General features: G+C 39.5%; 1 protein-coding gene across 25 annotated transcripts in view; it reads right to left on the minus strand.

Annotated features, from left to right (window-relative positions):
- MEF2C (myocyte enhancer factor 2C) overlaps positions 1 to 21,876 on the minus strand; it is a 159,833-nt gene that overhangs the window by 50,875 nt on the left and 87,082 nt on the right. For all 25 annotated transcript variants that reach the window (XM_045571708.1, XM_036409195.2, XM_045571710.1 and 22 more), the window contains one exon: positions 20,584 to 20,787. In XM_045571708.1, the coding sequence (XP_045427664.1) occupies positions 20,584 to 20,787 (204 nt within the window). The remainder of the gene's footprint in view (positions 1 to 20,583; positions 20,788 to 21,876) is intronic.

Genomic DNA, 21,876 nt, shown 5'->3' on the forward strand with positions numbered 1-21,876 from the left:
CATTGGTTGATCGCTTCCCCCCACCCTCTCCTGCCTTCCCTCTGAGCTGTCACGTTATTTTATTGTGCAAGTTTAAATTTTTATAAATTTGCTTCAAAGTGAGTTAATGATTAAAATTAAACTAATTTCAATTCATTTTTCCTTGTGCTATGAATGTCATCCATCTATGAATTTGTGGTCCCACAAGCTTGGGCCAACTTGTGGTTCATAAAATCCCATTTCCCATAACTTCACGTATTACACACATTCTCAGGCTTTGTGTTCAGTCACACAGGATTTCATACAATGTCAGAAAAGCTAGAGAGAGCATTAAGAAATGAAAAATGAAAAAGCATGGAGAGTAAATGTTTAAGAAAAGGAATGGCAAGAACGAGAGAAATTGAGAGAGAGGTTTAACAAATGGTAGGTAGGTAGACACTAGATAGATACTGGGAGGATTAGAGGAGAGGAGAAATGAGAACGAGTGGTGAGAGGTTGGTGGTGTGAAAGAGAGAGGGAAGAAGGAATCATGTGAGCACTTCATGTGACCCCTTGCTATGTAACTTGGCCCCTCGCCTTGTCTGAACTCAGTGCTTTACAATCTAATAAAAAGCTCTATCACAGGCCGTCAGCTACTTGGCTCATCCTGATACTCATCCCAGCACGTGGCTCAGCACCCACTGACTGTGTGAGGCCAAGCGGTGACTGCCGGCCTGGAGCCTGCTCCGTCCTCTGGCCCCAGACGGCCTCCCCTGGGGAGTGTCTGTGGCCTGGGGCGCCTGGCTGCTGTGGCATTCGCTGCCTGTTTTTGTGGTCACGAAGGTTTTAATAATTTCTGGCATTATCATTGGAAATGCATTGCAACCTGATTTTTAAGCTTGGTATTTCAATTTCCATAACTTATGAATTCTCGGTGATTATGTTAGCGCAGTGGTGAGCTTAGTTTTTTTTTGTTTTTTTTTTCATTCACACAATTTCTTCCATATTACTCATTAGGTAGTTATAAAAACAACATTTCCTCTTTGTGGCATGGAGAGGAAATTAAACCAGCCTCCACACACTATCAAAATATTAATTTTCTCCTTAATTGAATCTGTGCCTTAGCAATAACACCTACCATTTATTGAGCATTTACTAAGTGCCAGGGACTGAGCCGGCAGCTCTGTGTGGAGCTTTAGTTTAAGTTCTCACAGTCGCCCTGCCGCCATGACTGCCATTCTACAGATGAAGAAAAAGAGGTGCAGGTGGTGCAGGCAGTGGCTGACGTCCACAAAGGTAGCGAGTGGCAGAACCAGGTTAATGAACTCATATACAAGCTCTAGGTTCTCCTCGCTGAGCGATCTCACTGTTCTGCCTCTGCAGTTTCACCCATTAGAAGACCCCCTAAATCATGCCAATGCTTTCTTTGAACACTTACAGCTAAACTTGGTGAAATATTTGAAACATCTTATCTGCCTCCTCCACAAAGGGATATATTTGCAATAGAACTCATTTTCTGGTGAACAATCTTAACTACAATGTTTTTCCTATGGTTTTATTATAATATCTACTGAAGGGAAGGGGAGATCCCTCAACAACAGTTAGGTTGTGGCTGCCCAGTTCAGGGAAGCATAGGTTGTTGAAAACCTCAGACAAAGCAAGGTTGCTTAATTTTTTCGACTCCTACATATAAAAAAAAAGTATATTTTGTTGATTTTTTACAGAGAGGAAGGGAAAGGGATAGAGAGTTAGAAACATAGATCAGCTGCCTTCTGCACACTCCCTACGGGGGATGTTCCTGCAACCAAGATACATACCCTTGACTGGAATCAAACCTGGGACCCTAGAGTCTTCAGGCCACTGAGCAAAACCATTTAGAGCTTGACTTCTACATATTTAAGTCTAGGAAAGTCATTCTTCGCCATAGCGTTTAGTCTAAATCTATCTGGGTAAAAGGACATGTAGGTTTGTTGCAATTATTAAAATTAAAATAGTACTAGCAAGAATACGTCTCTATTACTAAGCAAAAAACTTTGCTTTATGTATTTCAGTGCCTATATTCTTTAGATTCAGATGCTAACTACTCAGCCCTTCAATTTGCTTGAGTAGATAAGGGATGCCAAGGCTGGTAACTATAAGATTACATTTTTTGTTGGGGAACAGGGGGTAAGTTGGGTAAAAGAGAGAAATGCATGCTTCTATGGAGAAGCTACTGTTTCTGGGCAAAGCTATGGAATCATGGAGACATCTTGTCTGCACTTTAAAAAATCTTTTAAGTCATGGGTACACAGCTCTTCCTTTTCTTTTGTTTTTAGAATAATGCCAACAACACCTTGTTATTTTATAGCCTGGATGAGAAAAAGTAAAAAAACCCCAAAAAAACAAAAAACAAAAAACAAAACTATAAAAGTCCCCCAATTTTTTTTTTTTTTTAACAGTTAGGAGGAAGATATAGCAAATGGGATCTCCTTAGGTGAAAATTTCCCAAAGTTCCAAGGAAAAGGGAGGAAACTGCAGGAAAGCCTCAAGAACCACAAACCTTGGGATTCTGCACCAAAATCCGCACTGTTAGTAAAAGCTTGGGGAAGGCCTGGCACAGACCTGACTCAGCAGAGAAATGCCACCCACAGCCACCGCCTCGGCTTCCTCAGGGCTGAGCTGCCCTATTTTCTCTGGACGTTTCCCCGGCCAGGCCAGAACACCAGTTTCTCAGATGGGAAACTGGATTATTTGAAAACTGAAATTAAACAAAGTTGCGTAACATTTCAGAGAAGTTTACAATTATGATACTTGGCTTTTTGCGCGGGTCTAAAGTCAGTTTTCTGTTGAATAAATAATATTAACCACACAGTAACCACCTAATAGTGTTCAAATGCCTCAAAGAGCCATCACCAGCATTCTGACTAGAACCCCACTCTTTTTAAAGACCACGGTGAAAGGAGGAGGGGAAATAGTAGCACTAAAAGAGGAAGCCAAACATGATTCAAAGTCTGTTTCCATGAGGTAATGCACACTATTGACTAATGGCCAGAGGAATCCGGTCTAGAGAAAGATGAAGGATGGAGTTAAAGCAGGTGGTGGGGAGAAGCTAGAAACCTCCCCAATGCCTTCCCCGGCTTTATTGCATTGCTTTAATGCTGAAGCCAAAGAGGCAGAGAGAAATCAATGAACATGTTCCTGATCGGACACAGGAACTTCCGCCCAGGGAGATGGCAGGTAGATGTACATCCAAGTTCATCTCCCGGAAACTGGCAGTATAACACTGACTGCATGTGTATGTGTCTACACTGTGTAGGGGTGAGTGCATGAAGGTAAGGGTGTTGAAAGGATCTTCGGAATTGTTTCTGGGTAGATGTATTTCTGCACAGTTATTTTTAATCTTTTCTTTTTTCTGCTCCAGAGGGGAATATTTCAATTTTGTAATTTAGACACCAGAAAATTTAGGTTGGTTTATTGTAGTATGTCTGCAAACTGAACGATGGTTTCTAATGGAAAACAGACATCTTCCCCTAATTATAATACAAGTATAACAAAAATTTGCTATTGTATTATTACTTTTGTCTCTAATATAAATCAGATCTCTTATATCTCTAGGAACTCAATTGTTGAAAGGGCTTCCCTATGCCTTCTAATGTTGATCGCAAGTACTCTGATCTCAGTAGCCAGACATCAGGTGCAGAGGTCAGAGCTATAAATTTGCCGCACTTCCTCCCAGTAAAAAAAGTAGGACACTGATGGTTGTCTTTTCTCAAATCACAACCTCTCTCTCTGCTAACTCTTCAGAGTGCAAAGGAGGTGTGGTTCAGCACAGAGCATAAAGCAGACATCAGGAGTTCAGCAGTGACATCCTTTCCCCAGTAGCAGTATACATTGTGGGTATGCGACTGGAATATTTAAAACACCTGTTCGCTTGGCACTGAGCCAAATGTGAAATATGTGAGAGTGTGTTAGAGTGTGCTTGGCTCACTTCCAAGAGCATGTATCGTGACTATCGTGACTACCATCAAAATGCGAGCTAGCTGCGGCAAAGATACAAGTTAGAAGCAATGGCAGGTAGAGGTATTCTTAACAATATCTACACACTAAGTGTTGGCTGGCTAGTGTTTTCATGAAATCAATTATTATTATTATTATTATTATTATTATTATTATTATTACTACTAGAGGCCTGGTGTACAAAAATTCGTGCATTTGGAGCGTTGGGTCCTTCAGCCCGGCCTGCTCCCTCTCACAGTCTGGGAGCCCTCAGGAGATGTCCTACTGATGGTTCAGGCCTGCTCCCCTCTGTGGGAGGTGACCACCCCCATCACCCCGCTGCTGCTGCCACTGCTGGCCCTTGCAGCTATTGCAGCTTTGTCCAGAAGGATGTCTGGTCTATCTGGTCTAATTAGCATATTTCCCTCTTATTAGTATAGATTATTATTATTGTTATCTGCATCAGGAAAGAAGCTGGCAGTAGAAAGACACTCTTGTCTTAATTTTGCTAATTACTTTCATTGCCTTAAAATCTCAATCAACCTCCCCCTCCTCCTAGCCTCCCTTTTCTTAAACTCTCCCACTCACAAATTGTCTAACTGTGCTCTTCCCTGGATTCACAGTGGTTCAAAGGGAATAAATTATACCCTAACTCTATCTACCCTGTTTCCCTGTAAATAAGACAGTGTCTTATATTAATTTTTTTTCTCCCAAAGTTGCGCTAGGTCTTATTTTCGGAGGATGTCTTATTTTCGGGGAAACACGGGTACCAGGGTTCACCAATAGAATGTGGCAGACCACCCTATCTGCCAAAGTGCCACCTTTTATTTTTATTTTTTTAAATTCTGTTTGACTTCACTTAATAGAATTATTTTGTGACTACTATCTCTACACTTTCCTTAGTTTTAATATATGATAGTGAAGATTATATTTCCAAAGAAATTGATAACTTTATCATACAAGAAAAAGTTATATGTGTATTACATGTAACAATTTACAAAATGTGACATCTTGCTTGAATGTAAATCACAACATATACTGAAGATTTCAATGTCTAAGGTGTAAGTTTGTGTATTAAAGAGTAAAAACGTTAAAATTTCGCCAAAATTTATACATTCAGGAAGGAGTAGCGGGAAAGAAAATAACACATTTATGAGCATCCTGTGCCCCAAATATGCTAATGGATGTATGCATACATTATGTAAATTAACTCTTACAGAAAGACCCAAAGTGAGATTTATTACTCCTATTTGACTGCTGAGGAAGCTGAAATTTGGTGGTTTAGAAACTTGCCAAAGAGCACAGGATTTAGGAAGGTGGTAGAAACCAGGTTTGTATAAAACTTGTGAAACTCCTCCATCTAAGCTCTACACTGTCTTACAATTAAAGATGGGGCTTGTAGATTATGATGTGAATGTGTACAGGCAGAGTTTTTATATTTGGCAGTATTGTACCCAGCTTCCTGACCTGTGTATGTTGTCACTGAAAGTGAACATGCTTCATTAGAAACTTTTAAGTTTATAGATTTTGATTTCTTCTCCAATTTAGAGAAGCTTACACAGATTAAGTACAACTCCTGAGGGCTCCGTCTTTTGCTCCTTTAACGTTATGCATGACAAATAGTCCTTAGAGAAATGCTCATGTCTACTTTCAATGAAAATTAAAATTATATGCATATTTCAAAAACTTGTTTTATATTATAGTCATAAATGCTTATAAGTGGCTTAAATATATAAGTATAATGAAAGGTTTCAGACTTTTTTTTTCGGCATTCACATCTACATGTGTTATTTATAAAAATTAAAGTGGTTTGGCACTTCCCTTTTTACAAATAAATTGTTCTGTCCAGAGAGAGTTACATTTTCCAGTAGAATCTTCCTCAGGAATTGGTTGTCACTATGCTCTTTTAGTGCCTGAGACCAGACAGCATCTTTCCAACAGCTCCTCCATTGCCTCTAAATCCGCACCAAACGCCACGAGCACCTGATTTGCCTGTCTTCTTCCCCACTCACCTTGCCATCTTCCTTACAGCATTTCCTGGATTTGAACACTCTATGAACATCAAGCTCATATTTTCGATGCCCTTACTCATTCCTTCATGTGGATCTCTGCATAATTGGTCCTTTGAATGGGTTTGTTCATCTCTTGTTCTTCAATTTACATCCATCTTTCAAGCTTGACTTGGTTGGGCCTAAAAGTGACTACTCCTCCTGGCTACCTTTCCTGACTTTTAAATAGGCTAGTTCCTAGCAGATATTACTACTTGATTATAAGGTGTTGTCATCAATGTCGTTGTTCATCACCATAAACTTTACTATGCGACAGACAGACTCTGTTCCAAGCGTTTTACAGATGTTCACTCATTTACTTCTCATAATAACTCTGTGTGAGGTCCGATCATTAACTCCCATTTACAAACCAGGAAGACTCCGAGAACCTAAGTTACTTGCCTGGGGACATATAACTAGTAAGTGGTGGCGATGGGACTAGAACTTGGGCATTCTAGCTGCAGAACTGATGCTCCCAAACACCACATCGTCGGTGCTGTGTCCACAAATATCTCCCAGTGCCTGTTGCTTCATGCAGTTGATCCGCTTGGGTATTTTCTACCTTACCTACACTGTAAGTTTTGTGAGGGCACAGACCATATCTTCCAAACGGATATCTCTCCTAGCTTCATGATAAAGTTCGGTTCTTCCTTATCATTATTGTTTGACTAAGAATATCTACAGATGAAAGGGAAGTGAATTTCTGAAGTGTACATCGTGGAAGGCCACTTTTAAACTTGAAGGTAAAAATGAAATTAAAATCTAGCATGCTTTAATTAATTCACAAAATAAGTCTAATGTCATTTGTTATCTCCAAAGAAATGGCCATATCTACTTTGCTACCATACAGGGTGGGGCAAAAGTAGATTTACAGTTGAGAGCTCGTAAAACAGAGTTGATTCTTGTGTTACTGTTTATTAATTTTTGTGTTGTATTCCATATGAACAACTATAAACCTACTGTATATATTCCACTCTGTATTTGATACTTCTTAAAAGTCATTATAAACTTTTGATGCATAAAGTAAACACCTTCTCTGGTTTAAACCAACCAAGTTGCATTATTTTGGCTTCAACTGCAGATAAATAATCCTGCAGACATTTAAAATCCCTAATGATTAGGAGGTAGTCAAATCGATATCAGCTACATAATACATAAAGGATGGATGTAAACTTTATAGCAAAGAAATTAATTATTAATTTATATCTGTTTACTGTAACAAAAATCTGCTGTCAGCTTTTTGTGAAGTTTAACAATGCTTGAGCCAAGATCAATAATTTATATGTAAAAACATCACAATCTAAGGTAAAAACGCCACTAAAACAATGGTATCAGTTAATGTTTATAATCAGTTTTTTATGTAGTTAATTCGTGCACTAGTCTCTTCATAGAAGTCAATCAGAGTTATTTCAGCTCTCCTAGCACTGTATATCTAGCAATATTAAAATATTTTTAGCAATTTAAAATAGCAAATATTTTCCACGTTACAAAAGTTTTGCTGAGGAGTTAGAAGGGAATATATCAAAGATAATTATTCTCCAGGCTGGATTTATCCTGCATAAATGACTCAACAGTGAAAATTCTGTTCAAAATGTGTGCATATAAAAGGCTTTGTCCCTGGAACGTTGCTCTCAGTGGCTCACTATCTAGGTTGAAAACGGCCATGCAGGGCTGTATGTCCTATTTTTCCATGCCTGCAGTAAAGATACAATATGGGAATTCAGCTTGGTAATTACTAATACACCACACAGGCACAATTACACCCTGTATGCCACATGAAGGAATCACTTGTGGTCTGCATCCATTACAAAGAGCAGTAGGGGGCCCCCATGCAAGACGACAAAATGCTTTGCAGGACGGAAGGAGACCAGAAGAGTGGATGTACACAGATACAAGGGCCTTGATTCTTCTAGCAATGATTTAAGTCTCTTTCCATCAATTATCCTCCTTTGTCTCAAGAGTCTTATCACCAGCAGCATTACAGGAACTGAACATAACAATGCTCAAACCCATGTAACCCCATGAACTGTGCTGACATTTCCACACCCTGTTGCTATGTTTGACCTGGTTATTCAGATTACTTAAGCAAAACAAAATGGAAAAAAAAAAAAAAAAAAAAAAAAAAAGCAAGCGCTACCATTTCAAAACCAGCCTATGTTTTTGTTTTTTTATGGCTTACTCAGAATTCAATTTCTTTAAACCAAAACCCATCCTACTCCGGAAATGCAGTTCTTCAAAGTAGATCTGACTCCATTTAAAAAAATTAAAGGTGAAAATCTGGTTGCAGAGAATTGTAATGGTAAGGAAGAGGCTAAATATTGGTCTGTCTAGGGAATATATTCTTAACAAGAGAATTTTATATCCAAGGGAGCGAAATAAATGAAAGTAAGTCAGCTGCTCTCTGTAACTGCAGTGACTCACAGGAATCATTTTCCTTCTGCAAAAACCTCTTTAAAGTTTTGAGTTTAATTGCAAGCAGTAAGCAGCTCTTATTATAAGTTTCCTCTTAATTATTACACGATGTACATTATTTTACAAAACTTTTCATTGAAGATACTCGTTTAAAATATCTTACAATTATGGATTTTTAAGACCTCAGGAAAGTTAGTTATGGCAGTTTGTCAGCTTCTGTGAAACAAAGCCCTGTCTTTCAGAAAATGTTTACAACCTATGAGAAAAAAAAATGTATCCCGGGGCAAAAATGTTTATTGGCACCTAGAAGTCTGAAGAGAGAGTCAGGCCTGTGGTTTTTTGAGGGCACTTTATCATCGCCCGCATTCTCAAAGGTTTCTCTGAATGAATAGAACTGGATTACTCAGCCTTCTATTCCACGCCTATTCCTCTCCATTTTCCTTGGCACGACAGAGAGCCAGGCTATTTTTAGTGAGGCAGTTTTCTATTTTTAGACAACTACCAGTTAGAAGACATTTGTTAGGAAAAAATTTAAACACACACACACACACACACACACACACACACACACACATGAGGAGGGAAGGAAGCTTCCCGTCACATATTGTAAAGCAGCCTTCAACCTGTAACTCCAGGCATTTCAGCTGCTTTCAATCTTGGAAAAATAAAGAAAAATTCAGAGTTCAGGGTTTTAAAAATAAACCTACCCTCTGGCAACCAGACCAAAATGCAACAAGCTGTTACTATGTGAAACAGTGACTACAAAAACAAAGAACATTCTCCCATGATTAAGCTGGGAGAAAAATTGTACAATGATTAGGTTATAAGACTGTTACACAGCCATGTAACAATTTTCCAGCCTCTCAGCCAGATGTATCATGTCTTAGGATTTAGGGGAAAGGGGAGGCAAAAACCTCTTCTGTAAAGTTAAACCAAGGATGTAAAGCTTCCATTCTCAGCAAGAGAGAACCTTTTATCAGACGTAAAGGCAATTCTATGCACTGCCTTTTTTCCCTAACATTCATATTCTATAAACTTCTCTAAAAATTATAATCACGTTTACGGAACCATATATTAAAAACCCAGTGCCCACGGGAAATCAAAATAAAGGCTGCTGCATATATATAACACATAAAGGTTTACACATACATTTATATGCATGGGTACCTATATATGCATTTATATGGCCATATATCATTACTTTTATCACTTTCACGTTCAATGGAACAAATGACTTGCCGATTGACTCAGCGATGAACGTACTCTCCCTATCACTCAAAGGTATGCTTCCCAATATAATCCACAATGAGGCATTTTCAGGTCCTCAGAGCTGTGATGACTCCCCCCCTTTGGTCCCCCTGCCCTCTGCCTCACTGTGGTTTGGGCTGCTGGGTCGGACAGTCACGGATGCATCACCAGGCACTAGCACACTGCTTGGCACATGGTCCTCGTGTTCATCCATTTCTGCGGAACGACAGGACAAATCCTGTGTGTGCTCTGTCCACTCTGGGCCGTTGACCCTGGAGGCCAGTGGATGTGCCGTCATCACTGTGGCATTTCGCAGGCACTCAGCACCATACCTCGCACACATACATGCTTATGGAAGAGAAAACCAGCCCATCGGCCTATAGATCTCCTTGTGGACATAACGTGTAATCCGTTATGTATGTAAGAACACTATGTTTCGGTATTAAATAAAATACTGATGAATACAAAACGTTTCTAGGATTACTCCCAAATGAAGAAATGGTTGCTCCTCTCTCTTTTGGAGCTTTTATGGCCTGCACTTTCTCCTCCATGCTGAAAGTAAAAGCACCTGATACAGCGTAACAGTTCACAATGGCTTCTGGCATCTTTTATAGCCTGTAATAATCACGGCAGCCCGTGAGGAAGACAGGGTCAGGGGTGACAGTGCTAACACAGAGGAGGAACCTGAGGCCCGGGAAGGTTAAACAACTCGCCCCAGGATAGAGGGCTGGTGTGCGGTGTTGCTAGAACTAGAATTTAATTTCCCTCCAAATGGGTGGGGCTTTTAAGGTTCTGTTTCCTCACCCTGAAATCCACAAGGTGGGCTCTCAAGATGATGAATGCTTCCACAACATTCTTTAGCAAAATCATCCTGCAGCCTTTCCCTCACGTGAACTTAACCCAGAAGCCCACACGGCAGGAGGACTGGGTTCTGAGACCTAGGTGGAGATAACATTCCTTGCATGCCTGCCGAGGGTAAGTCACAGAAAGTCTGTGCCTGCCTGCTTCTCCTCCTCTCCTTGGGAAAGTCCAGAAATGATCAAGTTGTGTCTGTTCCCCGAGGACTCCTCATGCCTGCCCCTGCCTCCGTCTTTCCTTCTTCCTCACGGGAACTGCACCTTCAGGGTCCTCTCCGTCTTCTCACCTCGCGCCACAAAATCCCATTTAACAAGAGCCTGCTCCTGAGAGTAAACCCTGACTGAGGGGCAGCCTTCCTGTCAGTGTTCCCATGGCCTCATACGCAGTGGGCATGCGATAGGTGCCTGCTAGAGGAGGGGAGGATGACCTGGCTGCAAGCATCCTCTCCGGCTTATGTGCCTTTTAGGCTGAATCCATCATTCTAGTCTCCGCAGTGAGCAGGAGCACTAGATTTGCCACTTTTACCCCTTCTGCCAGAGGCTGCCCCGCAGGAGGCTTCTGGGGTCAAGAACATTTCTATGCCGGTCCTGACCATTCAAGCGCTTGGAATGTGGACGGTGAGACCAAGGAATGGAACTTTTAGTTGTTTTTTTTATGAATTCCAATTTTTAATGGCTGCATCATTTAGCTATTGGCTACCGTACTTATCAGAACAGATCTGTATCCTTTCATCTGGAAGTTGGTTGTATTACCCAAAGAGGATGCACATGACATGAAGACTGGGTTTGCAATTTTCAGGCCACAGGCATTCAATATATCACTTATTTACCATGTGCACAGTAACCTTGGAACTAAAAAGGGAACTGAGACCGGAGTGGACTTTAGATTAGTAGCTCACTCTCAGGGTAACGCTGACCTTAGTTTTTCTCTCTGAAACGGTTTTCTCAAGGTCACGGAGATGGCATTTGTTTATGACTAAGGAGTAACTTGCATACTATTTTGAAAAATATAGTATCTGATTCAGAAATTCTGAAATAGGATTACTATTATTAATTCATATATCAGTTTTTTTGTAACCGTGTTTTCTTAGATTCCAGATAAAAGCCCAAATACCCATTGCACAGTTTACTGTTTATAGTGTTCCTTATCCTAAAACAGTAAGTCTAAATAGTTACTGAGTTTATTTACTAAAACATAAAGATAAGAGATTTAATTGATATGAAGAGGCTTTCAGATTCTAATTAACCTCCCAGCTAGTCATTAACTCTATGACCTTTAGAAATAATTGACAGGGATTTTTTTTTTTTCCTTATTCAGAACTTCCATCAAATGCTAAATTTCAGGGTAACAAAGACTACATTAAAGGCCTTTGAGACATGACTGGATAATATGCCAGATAGCTCTCAGTAAAATGAGATGTATTTCCAATAACATAATCTACCCACCCAATCTGTTGTATACATACACAGCACTTGCCTAATTACCGTCCCATTGAAGACAGAGTCTGAAGTCTTTTCCCAGAATGTACCATGAAATACTCTGACTGAGGATAGCGAGGAAAACATAGCTGCCACCGTTCTCCACAGCCCTGGCACACTCCCCTAATCCAGTGGTTGGCAAACTGCGGCTTGAGAGCCACATGCAGCTCTTTGGCCCCATTGAGTGTGGCTCTTCCACAAAATACCACGGCCTGAGCGAGTCTATTTTGAAGAAGTGGCGTTAGAAGAAGTTCAAGTTTAAAAAATTTGGCTCTCAAAGGAAATTTCAATTGTTGTACTGTTGATATTTGGCTTTATTGACTTATGAGTTTGCCGACCACTGCCCTAACCAATCACCTACCCCTTGCCCTCTGAGTCTGGTCTCCAAATCTTCAACAGGTGCTCCATACAGCCACTACCAACTGGTGGGCATTCACAGGCCAGGAGACATGGTGCTCATGACCAAGTGACTCACTTCCTGGAGCGATGGCAGGCTCCTCACAGTGCACTTCCTCAAACCTCACACACCTGCCTTCACGAATTAGTTTCCTCAGAGGCCAGTTGGTTTGTTAGATCTATTCGATGGTATGATTCTAACCCTCAGTAAAGCAAGAAAAAAAGAAACGTTCAAAAATGTACTTTGGAACTCCGTGCTGGAGAAAACAGATGTGTGGGAAGGGAAGTCTATAGTAGGTCCCTGCTGCTCAAGTTTGATTCACAGGCTAGCATCTTCAGCATCATCTGGGAGCCGGTCAGAAACAGGCTTATGGGCTCTGCCCCAGACCCACTGGTCAGAATCAGCCATTCAGCTAGAGACCCCCAGGGGTTCAGACAGGCCCAGAGGTGTTCATATGAGACCCATGGACCACTCTTGTCAGATCCTGGCCAAAGTTGCTTCTTTCCTCCCCAGGAATCAACTAATGCATGCTGATTCCAAAGTCTTTTACTTTCCACTAGGACTACAAACAACATTTCTATGCTGTCTCCTGTGAATATTGTTATCTTTTTCCTTACATAGCAACAACCTCTCTTTATCGCTGGTTCCCTTGAACTAGTCTCACTTTTATTAATATTAGAACATACCTGACTTCAACGAAGAAAATGTGGTAAATTTTAATAATGATCATCAGTGTGTGTATATGTATGTTATAGAAAATATTGATTGAATTTCTACAACGTTCCATATATTGAGCTGGCAGTTGGAGTTAATAGAGATAAGTAAAACATCAACATGTCCTTCAGAGAAGAGAAATAGATTTATAGTAATAATGTTTAAAAAATGCAGTGAGATAATTGAAATAATCATCATCCTTTGTTTAAAACTCAACCTCTTTAATTCTAAGTCTAGGCAGGACTTTGGAATATTCCTAAAACTTCACTTTGGGCTGTTCACATAGATATATTCAGTAATTCCTGAGGAAGTAAGGCTGTCCTACTCCTTGATATCTTATTTGTGCCTTTTAAAGCCCAACAATGTAACTGTTACTTAGGTGCTGTCAGTGGCTAGAATGCAACCTTTGGTTCAAACGTGTTGTCCAACATCAAGTACCTTGTGCCTCAGAATCTGGAAATGTCGTTAAGTATGGATGATTATGAACCAGGATACATATTCTCCCCCTTTCACTTTCAGAGATTGAGGGGGGAAAGAACATGAGGACTTTGATTTGCTCCAGTTAAGAAAGTTTGTGTAAAATAGTAACGATGATAAAAGGGTGATGATTAATAATTATAAGGAAGTTACATTCCTGACAAAAAGCTGTATTTTAAAACCTATTGTCTTTTCAGCTCCTACTTTATTAAACAATTTTCTGCTGACTGTGTGAGTACTAATGCCTATAAACCATTATAGATGTGCAATAACAGAGATGAGAGAAAATTCAGTTTTACTGCTTTGTACATATAATTTAAGAAAATTAACATGCACTGTATTTGTTTAACAATGATTTTTTTAAAAAAATAAATGAGATGTTAAGCAGGTTTTCATGTTTACAAAGCATATGCAAATTAAGCAAAATCATTATTTAAAAAGTGGATCTTCCAATCTGATATATAAAAATTTGATATATAAAAAAAACACCATTGTGGTAGTTATGAGAAATATGAATACATTTTTAGACCCATTTCTTTTAAATTTAGGGAATGAAATATAAATATGATTTATAGTTATTAGTAAGAGGCTTTTAAATATATGTAAACAAAAATGAGCATTATAATTTAGAAGAAATATGCAAAACCTTTTTTTTTACAAAACCACTTTCCCCCTTTTTTCTGGGTAGTCTCAACACTGAAGGTTTACATCTTTATGGAATATGCTAATCCTTTTTTCATTTTTCAATACTAACTATTGAAAAACAATTACATACTTTTTTTATTAGAGGGTAGGGCAGTGTTACTTAGCTACTCACAATAAGAACTATTTTAATTATATTGCATGGTAACCAAAGGAGGATTTTAAGGATTTCTTGAGATAGTTTTCTAAGTTCCTTTAAAAAGAAAAAGCTACTTAAAAAAAAAAATAAATTTACTAATTATAAAATTAAGTCTGGCCCACATCACTTCAAGTGAATTTTAAAATAGTAACATGAAAGACCTACCATCTTTCTGTTCCCACGCTTCATTTAAAAAAACAGCACGCATCACCTAGTGTACGTGGTTAGGGCTCCCTGTCAGCCTGGATGACTTGTAAGGGTTTTCTGACCAGGCGGCAAGTTTACTGATTGACTCTGTGGTTATTGGTTTCGGGGTAAAAGGTGCCTAGTTCCAAATTGGTGTCCATCAAAGGGAACGCTTATGCTCTGGATTCTGCACAGTTCTTCATCTGTGAAATGCACTCTTCAAATTTTAAACTGAAGAATTAATCTTGCTGTTAACTGGAGAACACACTCACTTTAAACGCCTCCCTTTTCACATTTCAATCAAGACCAGTGCTATCCCACAGAACCTTCTGGGACGACCCATGCACTCTACCTTAGGTCCCATGCATAGTCACCAGCCACATGGGACTATTGAGCACTTGAAATATGGCTGGTGCAACTGAGAAACCGAATTAGGTTTTTTATCTCCTTTTAATTCATTTAAACGTGAATTGCCACATGTGGTTAGTGGCTTCTGTATCAGATCGTACAGATCTAGATTATTTTAGTTTTTTGACCGTGCTGTGATAAAATGTATCAAAATTTAAAGAACTATTTCATTGGCACTATAAAACATTTTTTCATATTTTAAAATGAGTAACATTGTGCCATAGGATCATCATTTGGGTAGACCCTATTATCTGTTTCCTTCTGTTTATTCTCCAACTATATTCTGAGGGCCTAACACTTTCTAGACCTCACATTAAGCCATAGAGATAGGACGGGAAACAAAATGTGCACAGCCCCTGCCTTCAAGGAGTTGAAAATCTAGTATGAAATAGGCAGTTGGGTAGCAGCTTCATTAGTGTTTGATGGGGAAAATAGAACAGATGATAACTACAATGTAGGAAAAGGACCCACACGAGTTGGAGGGTGATTCAAGGACAGCTATGTAAAAGTATAAACGGGGACCTGACTTGACCGGATTAAAAAAAAAAAAAGCCAAGAAAGACCTAGTATGGAAAGCTGAAGACAAAACAAATAGGGCTTAGAGAAGTAGAGGGGTATAAACATGTTTAGGTGGCTTAAGTATGGGATGGGGGTCGGGGGAGGAGCTATCTGCAGGGGAACAGCTAAAGGTGAGGCTGGCAGGGAAGAGAAACACAGGGCCCAGACCCTGCCTGGCCTTGGGAGCAATCTTAAGGACAGAGCGTCCTTGAGGAGCTGTGTTTGGTGTTTATGTCTACATCTCCAGGCATTCCCTGGCACAGAGCACGTGGTAGGAATTCAGCCAATCTTTGTCCAGTGGGTGAATGTGTGGAAGAATGAAAACTCAACAAATGATCAAAGAGGCCAATGTGCCTTTTCTTTAAAAAAAGTGTGTTATATCCAACCACTAGGCATGCACAAGCATAATTTTACATATGAAAACTCAAGTTAAGTAGATACTAGTGCATTTTCATATTTTACACCTATTCCTGAGTTTTGTAATATAGAGTTTGTAAAAAAAAAAAAAATCCAATTCTACAATTTGCTGCATTTGCTTTTCAACAAAAATCAAACTATATAGTTAGCTTACTGATAACCTCCAGTAGCACTGTGAAACAATGACATTTATAAGCTATGTCAAGGCCTTGCCTATTCCAATTCAGGCCTTAATTATCACTCAGTAAAAAAAAATTTTGTTGGAACAACTGTTTTCATGTAAATAGGATTATTTAATTTCAAATAGGATTCAGATGATAGAAAATAAAATTTCATATAAATATCTCTTAATCTCTCCTCCACACTCTACACTCTTCTTGAATATTCTTGCATTAAAAAAAAAAACAAACCCTCAAAAGCCCCCCAAAAAAACAAAACAAAAAAGCGCACCATGCCCTGGCCAGGGGCTCAGTTAGTTGGAGCATTGTTGTACACACCAAGAGGTTTCTGATTTGATTCCCAGTCAGGACACATACCGAGGTTTCAGGCATGATCTTGGTCGGGATGAGAATGGAAGGCAGTTGATAGATGTTTCTCTCCCATATCAATGTTTCTCTCTCTCTCTCCTTCTCTAAAATCAATAAAAATGTATCTTTGGTTGAGGATTTTTTTTTAAAAAAGCTAGTAATTCTCTACTGAGATAGTTGTGAATCCAAGGTTCCTTCTACCAGAGTTCCATCTTTCTTTTTGATTGACTGAGAGAAGCAAGGACCTCATGATTTACTTCCCTTCCACACTCTGTCACTCCACTCCTGGCCAGACTAGATAAGCAGCTCACAGTCACTGAGCCCCTGAGAGGTGGGTTGCAAACGTGTGCTGGGTGTGTCCCTGTCTGGGACTTCTGGGACTCCAAGAATGACCTGGAGTGATCTGGTGATCCCCGACCTGTCTGAATAAAAGTTTTGATAAATTGTTTTGCTTATGCCTTCCTTTTAGTCGCTTGTACTATTCCAATGAAGTTATTGCTCCTTTGCCCTCTACTTGCTCCTAAGCTGATTTTTATATATGTTTTATGTCTTTAACAAGAATGCCTGCCTTTTGCTGGTGTTTGCTAAAATTGTTGCTAAGTGAAGTGTCCTGGAAGCATGTCCTGTGGGACCTGTACTCTTCAGCTCATCCTGGAGTGCAGGGCACCACACCTTCTTTCAGCCATCCAGCCCAACATCAGCTGGGAGGGTTGGAAGGCAGGTAAGAGAACCAGAAGGGGGCTAGGTAGCTGGAAGACATAAAGGGGCCAGTTCCTTAACGCCATCAGTTCCTTGAATCCCTATTGAGTTTCAACAGCCTCACAAACCAGCATTTGGGGTAAACATCCAGTCACAGAGGTAAATAAAATGGACTTTCTTCAAAGAAAATGCTTTTACTACAATAGCTGTTTTTTTTTTTTAATTCAGTGGATTAAAAATTTAACACATTTATAAAATCTGGCATATTTATATATTGTATCTGAGCAGATATTCAAGCTGCATTATAATAATAAAAAAAAAACAAAAACGCTCTCAGTCTGCCTGTTAAGTCTTTATAAGTCTTTGTGCCATTGTAACGGCAGTGCTAATTATCAAGCAGAGACATGATAATTACGCAGAGCTTTTTTTTTTTTTTTTTTCTATAAGAAGGAATCTTTTTCAACACCCACGCGCTGTACAATTTCCTGTGACCCTGCAACACTACTCCGGTATGGCCCAGAAATTTATATTTCATTCCAAATGCCAGGAATCGTCTTCCTTCTCTCTCCCTGCCAATCCCTTTTTTCTTGTGAGTAAACTGTTTTCAGAGGGTTAAGGGAGAGAGGTAATGATCCAAATGGGAAATATAAAACTAATGACCCTTCATGAAACATATTATGTTCCTCATTAAATTTACTCAGTTAAATGTATTCTATTAAATTAAAATAAATAGGATTTAAAATTTTACCCAGGAGTAATACCTGAACTCTCCACTTGATGCTAGCTCCATTCTAAAAGCAGATTCCTTCGGTCCCTGATGTATCCCAGGCTCTTTGGCCTTCAACACTATTTATGTCTCGTGCTGTGGCGGTGTTAAAACTTACTGTGTATACGAATTGTTGAAAGAAACGTGTTATAAATGCAGATTCCTACTCAGACCCCCTCTCTGCTCCACCATGAATCTCAGGCATACTGGTTTCAATGAACCACACTTTGAAAAAGACTCTACGTGGAGGTGACGTACATTGTCTTGGGTTTATGGCATCCCACTCTACTTCCTCCATCATCTGTTATTGCTACTGTGTGGAAAAGGCAAGTAGGTGAAGAACGTGTGATTTGTGTAGTTGAGCAGGACAGACGTTACACGTGTTAGATTTAACTGTTATTTCATCCAAAGAATCAAGCCGTGGAATCCTCACCCCTAGTGTCTTTTGGAGAGATTCAGAGCTTTAATGTATTAACTGTAAGGTAATAAGGCTGCTTCTTTACTCTCTATTAAAAATATCACTTTTTAAAGAATTATGTCATGAAGGACTTTCAATTCAATGCCTTTATATTTTAGATGAGGGTGGGAAGGCAGGTAAGAGAACCAGGAGAAAGGCTTCTTTAATATCACCAGAATCCCTATTGAATTTCAACAGCCTCACAAACTAGCATTTGGGGTAAATATCCAGTCGCAGAGTTAAATAAAATGGATTTTCTTCAAGGAAATGCTTTTACTACAATAACCGTATTTTTTACGCAGTGGATTAAAAATTTAACACATTTATGAAATCTGGCATATTTATATATTGTACCTGAGCAGATATTCAGCCAGAGAAGTAGCTAACTTGTCACATTGAAAGACTGTGTAAGACAAAGATTCAAATGCAAGCCCTCTGACTTTCCACCCAGTGTTCTTCTCATGGCCTACAGAGAAGATTATGAAAGTCTACACAGTGGTGAAGTTTTAGTTGTCTTAAAGTCACATAGGATATTGTTGAGAGAACTCCTCAGCAGATGAGTTTTCTAGATTTTAAACTCCTTTAAGAATGTAAATTTTAAAAGTTGACAAATTTTGGACTAGTTTAACCTAGCCCCCCTCCTGGTTCCACATTTCACATCATGTTAAGGACTGGAACAGTTCAAGTCTAAGACAAATTCCAAATCAAATTCTATTGTTGCCCTGAAATGTTTATTGTAATGATTTTGGAAATGAGATGAAGTTTTGAGTACAGAGTTGTTTTATGTTTGGAGCTTATGTTAAATGTATATGAGCAGGCATAGACTGACAGACAGATCGAAATACACACACACACACACACACACACGAAAGCACCTATGAGATTTGACAACTGACTAGTGCTGTTCATATTCATGTTTCTTTTTATATTTTCACATAGATGTGCACATGAATAAAATATTATCTGAAATACACAGTATGTAAGTTTTATAAATGATCTTAAATTTTAAGATTGAAGCAAACACACAATGAAAATGATCCGTCAATGAAAAACAAAAAACGATTTGCAATAATGCAAATCTGAAAGTATTTTAAACATATACCACATTAGGCCTAGTTATCACTCACTTTTGTTTCTCTGAAATTATTTGCTCGTATTATTAGGCAAAAATTTTAACAAATTGATCAGTATAATAATTTTGCAAAATTTCACAATAAAAAGCAAATAATCTTAGATAGTTATAACAAATTAAGTGAAGATCTATGTGAGAGGCAGATTAATTTGATCAGGGTCAGTACTAGAGGTTTTCTTAACATGGAATCAGTCTAAGCACTAGCAAGAATGACTTAAACTCTGGCAATCTGACCCTGACTACATACTTTTGAACCATTTATTAATTTTCTCTTAGTTCTGGGAAAGCAGTCACAATCTAGGCAACCGTGAATAGACATTTAAGAAAAATAAACAGAGGAGGATGGTTCTCCCTACATCTCTTCCTTTTCGGTTTACCATTCATTGCTTATCAAGGATACTGTGAGGCAATAGCATTAAAATAGGACACATGCAAGAACACTTAAAATTGCATGGCAATGTTACTTATGTTAATGAATCTAAAACTTTTTTGAGATTTACTTATTAAAATATGTTTTTATTGATTTTAGAGAGAGAGGAAGGGATGCGAGAGAAAGAAACATCAATGAGAGAGAGCGACATCCATCAGCCCTCTCCTGTCCTTTACTATGCTGGGAAACTAGTCTAAATTTAAAAGAAATGATGAGAAGTCATCCAAAATACGGGTGAGCCGTCCCCTGGCCACCGTTCCCAATCTGCTGACCTGACTTAGCAGTGGGCAATGATGACTCAGGAAGGATAAGGCTGGTAATTGGATACTGCTGCCTGATTTCTATAGCGAGGACCAGATTGCCGGGCTCCCTTATCAGCATGTCATTCTAATTTGAAATTTGAGGGGGAAGAAAGTGTGGAGTATTAGTTGGGGTGATAACCTTGGGTGCACTAGAGAGAGTATGAATCATAGGAAAAGGAAGGTTGTGTACTTGGGTGTGTATATGTTGGGGGAGGTTGGGAAGAGGGGGTGTCCAAACACAGCTCATGCCTCTGCCTCCGAAGTTTGGGGCTCTGCAACCGCGACGCTCTCTCACCTCCACGATGTCCGAGTTTGTCCGGCTCTCATGGGGCTCGTTGTACTCCGTGTACTTGAGCAGCACCTTGTCCATGTCGGTGCTGGCGTACTGGAACAGCTTGTTGGTGCTGTTGAAGATGATCAGCGCGATCTCGCAGTCACACAGCACGCTCAGCTCATACGCCTTCTTCATCAGCCCGAATTTCCTCTTCGTAAATGTCACCTGGGAGAATGAAAGCAGGCAGGGTTTTCGTAAAGAAAAAAAGAAATCAGGCCTTTAAACACACACACACACACACACACACACACACACACACACACACAAAACCCAAAAAAACAACAACAGTACTTTTTTTCTTTGTAAAACAAAGTGTGCTGTTGTCAGAGCCCTGGGGCACTAACACATTTGGGAAAGGAAGCAAATAAATCTAAAACTAATTTCTGCTCCGAATCTGAAAATGTGTGACTTCTAGCTGGCTGCTGAATGTGAAACTGTAAGTGCCAGATTTAATGCAGGGAATAGTAATGAAGGTGACCAGAGTACAGCTCATGGTTTCTTTGAACAATGGATGATTTGAAAAGAAATTAATTTCAGCATGGTTGACATCCTTCCCTTATAATTAAGGTTGGGACTCTTTTTTTTTTTTTCATCACTTGAAAACTGGACATGGCCTGATGAACGCAGCATCTTATATCTAGGTCCAAAAAATTCTTACAATTGTGCAGTCTCATGCCACTTAATCGAAAACACGTGAAGGGATGTGGCTGACGGTGCTTTCGGACAGTGTTGCGTTCTGTTTTCCAGAAACCTGGCAGGGAACTGAGGAGGACTCCAGCCGTCACACCATTAGGGTTTTGGTTTCATTCTTCTGTGTATCTTTCTTCCTCTCCCAGGCCAGAAACTGTACTGTTATCTTCGCCTTTTCCTTCTTTTAATCTAATCTATTACCAAGCCCCATAATTCCTTCCCTCAAAATGTTTCTCAGGTTCACACTTTCTTGTCTATTTCCCACATGGCTCTATCATTCCGGTCCTTATCAGCTTCCTGCCTGAGACGGTCTCCCTGTCTGGAATCATTCTGTCCTCAATTCATTCCAATCTTCCAGACCTCCTCTCTGGTGCACTGCCTTCCTCCTGACAGGCCTCCGCCAGACTCCGTCTCCGGCTTCCAATACTTCCTACCTGCCAGCGCTGCCGAACGCAAACATGTATGTCACGATTCCCAGTGTCAGTCCTCTCTTGATTAAACTCCAGTCTGCCTACCGAAAACTGTGAACATTCTTAATGATAAGCCCTTACACGACCTGGTGTT

This window comes from Pipistrellus kuhlii, unplaced genomic scaffold (assembly GCF_014108245.1).
Source record: "Pipistrellus kuhlii isolate mPipKuh1 unplaced genomic scaffold, mPipKuh1.p scaffold_m20_p_4, whole genome shotgun sequence".
NCBI classification, from domain to species: domain Eukaryota; kingdom Metazoa; phylum Chordata; class Mammalia; order Chiroptera; family Vespertilionidae; genus Pipistrellus; species Pipistrellus kuhlii.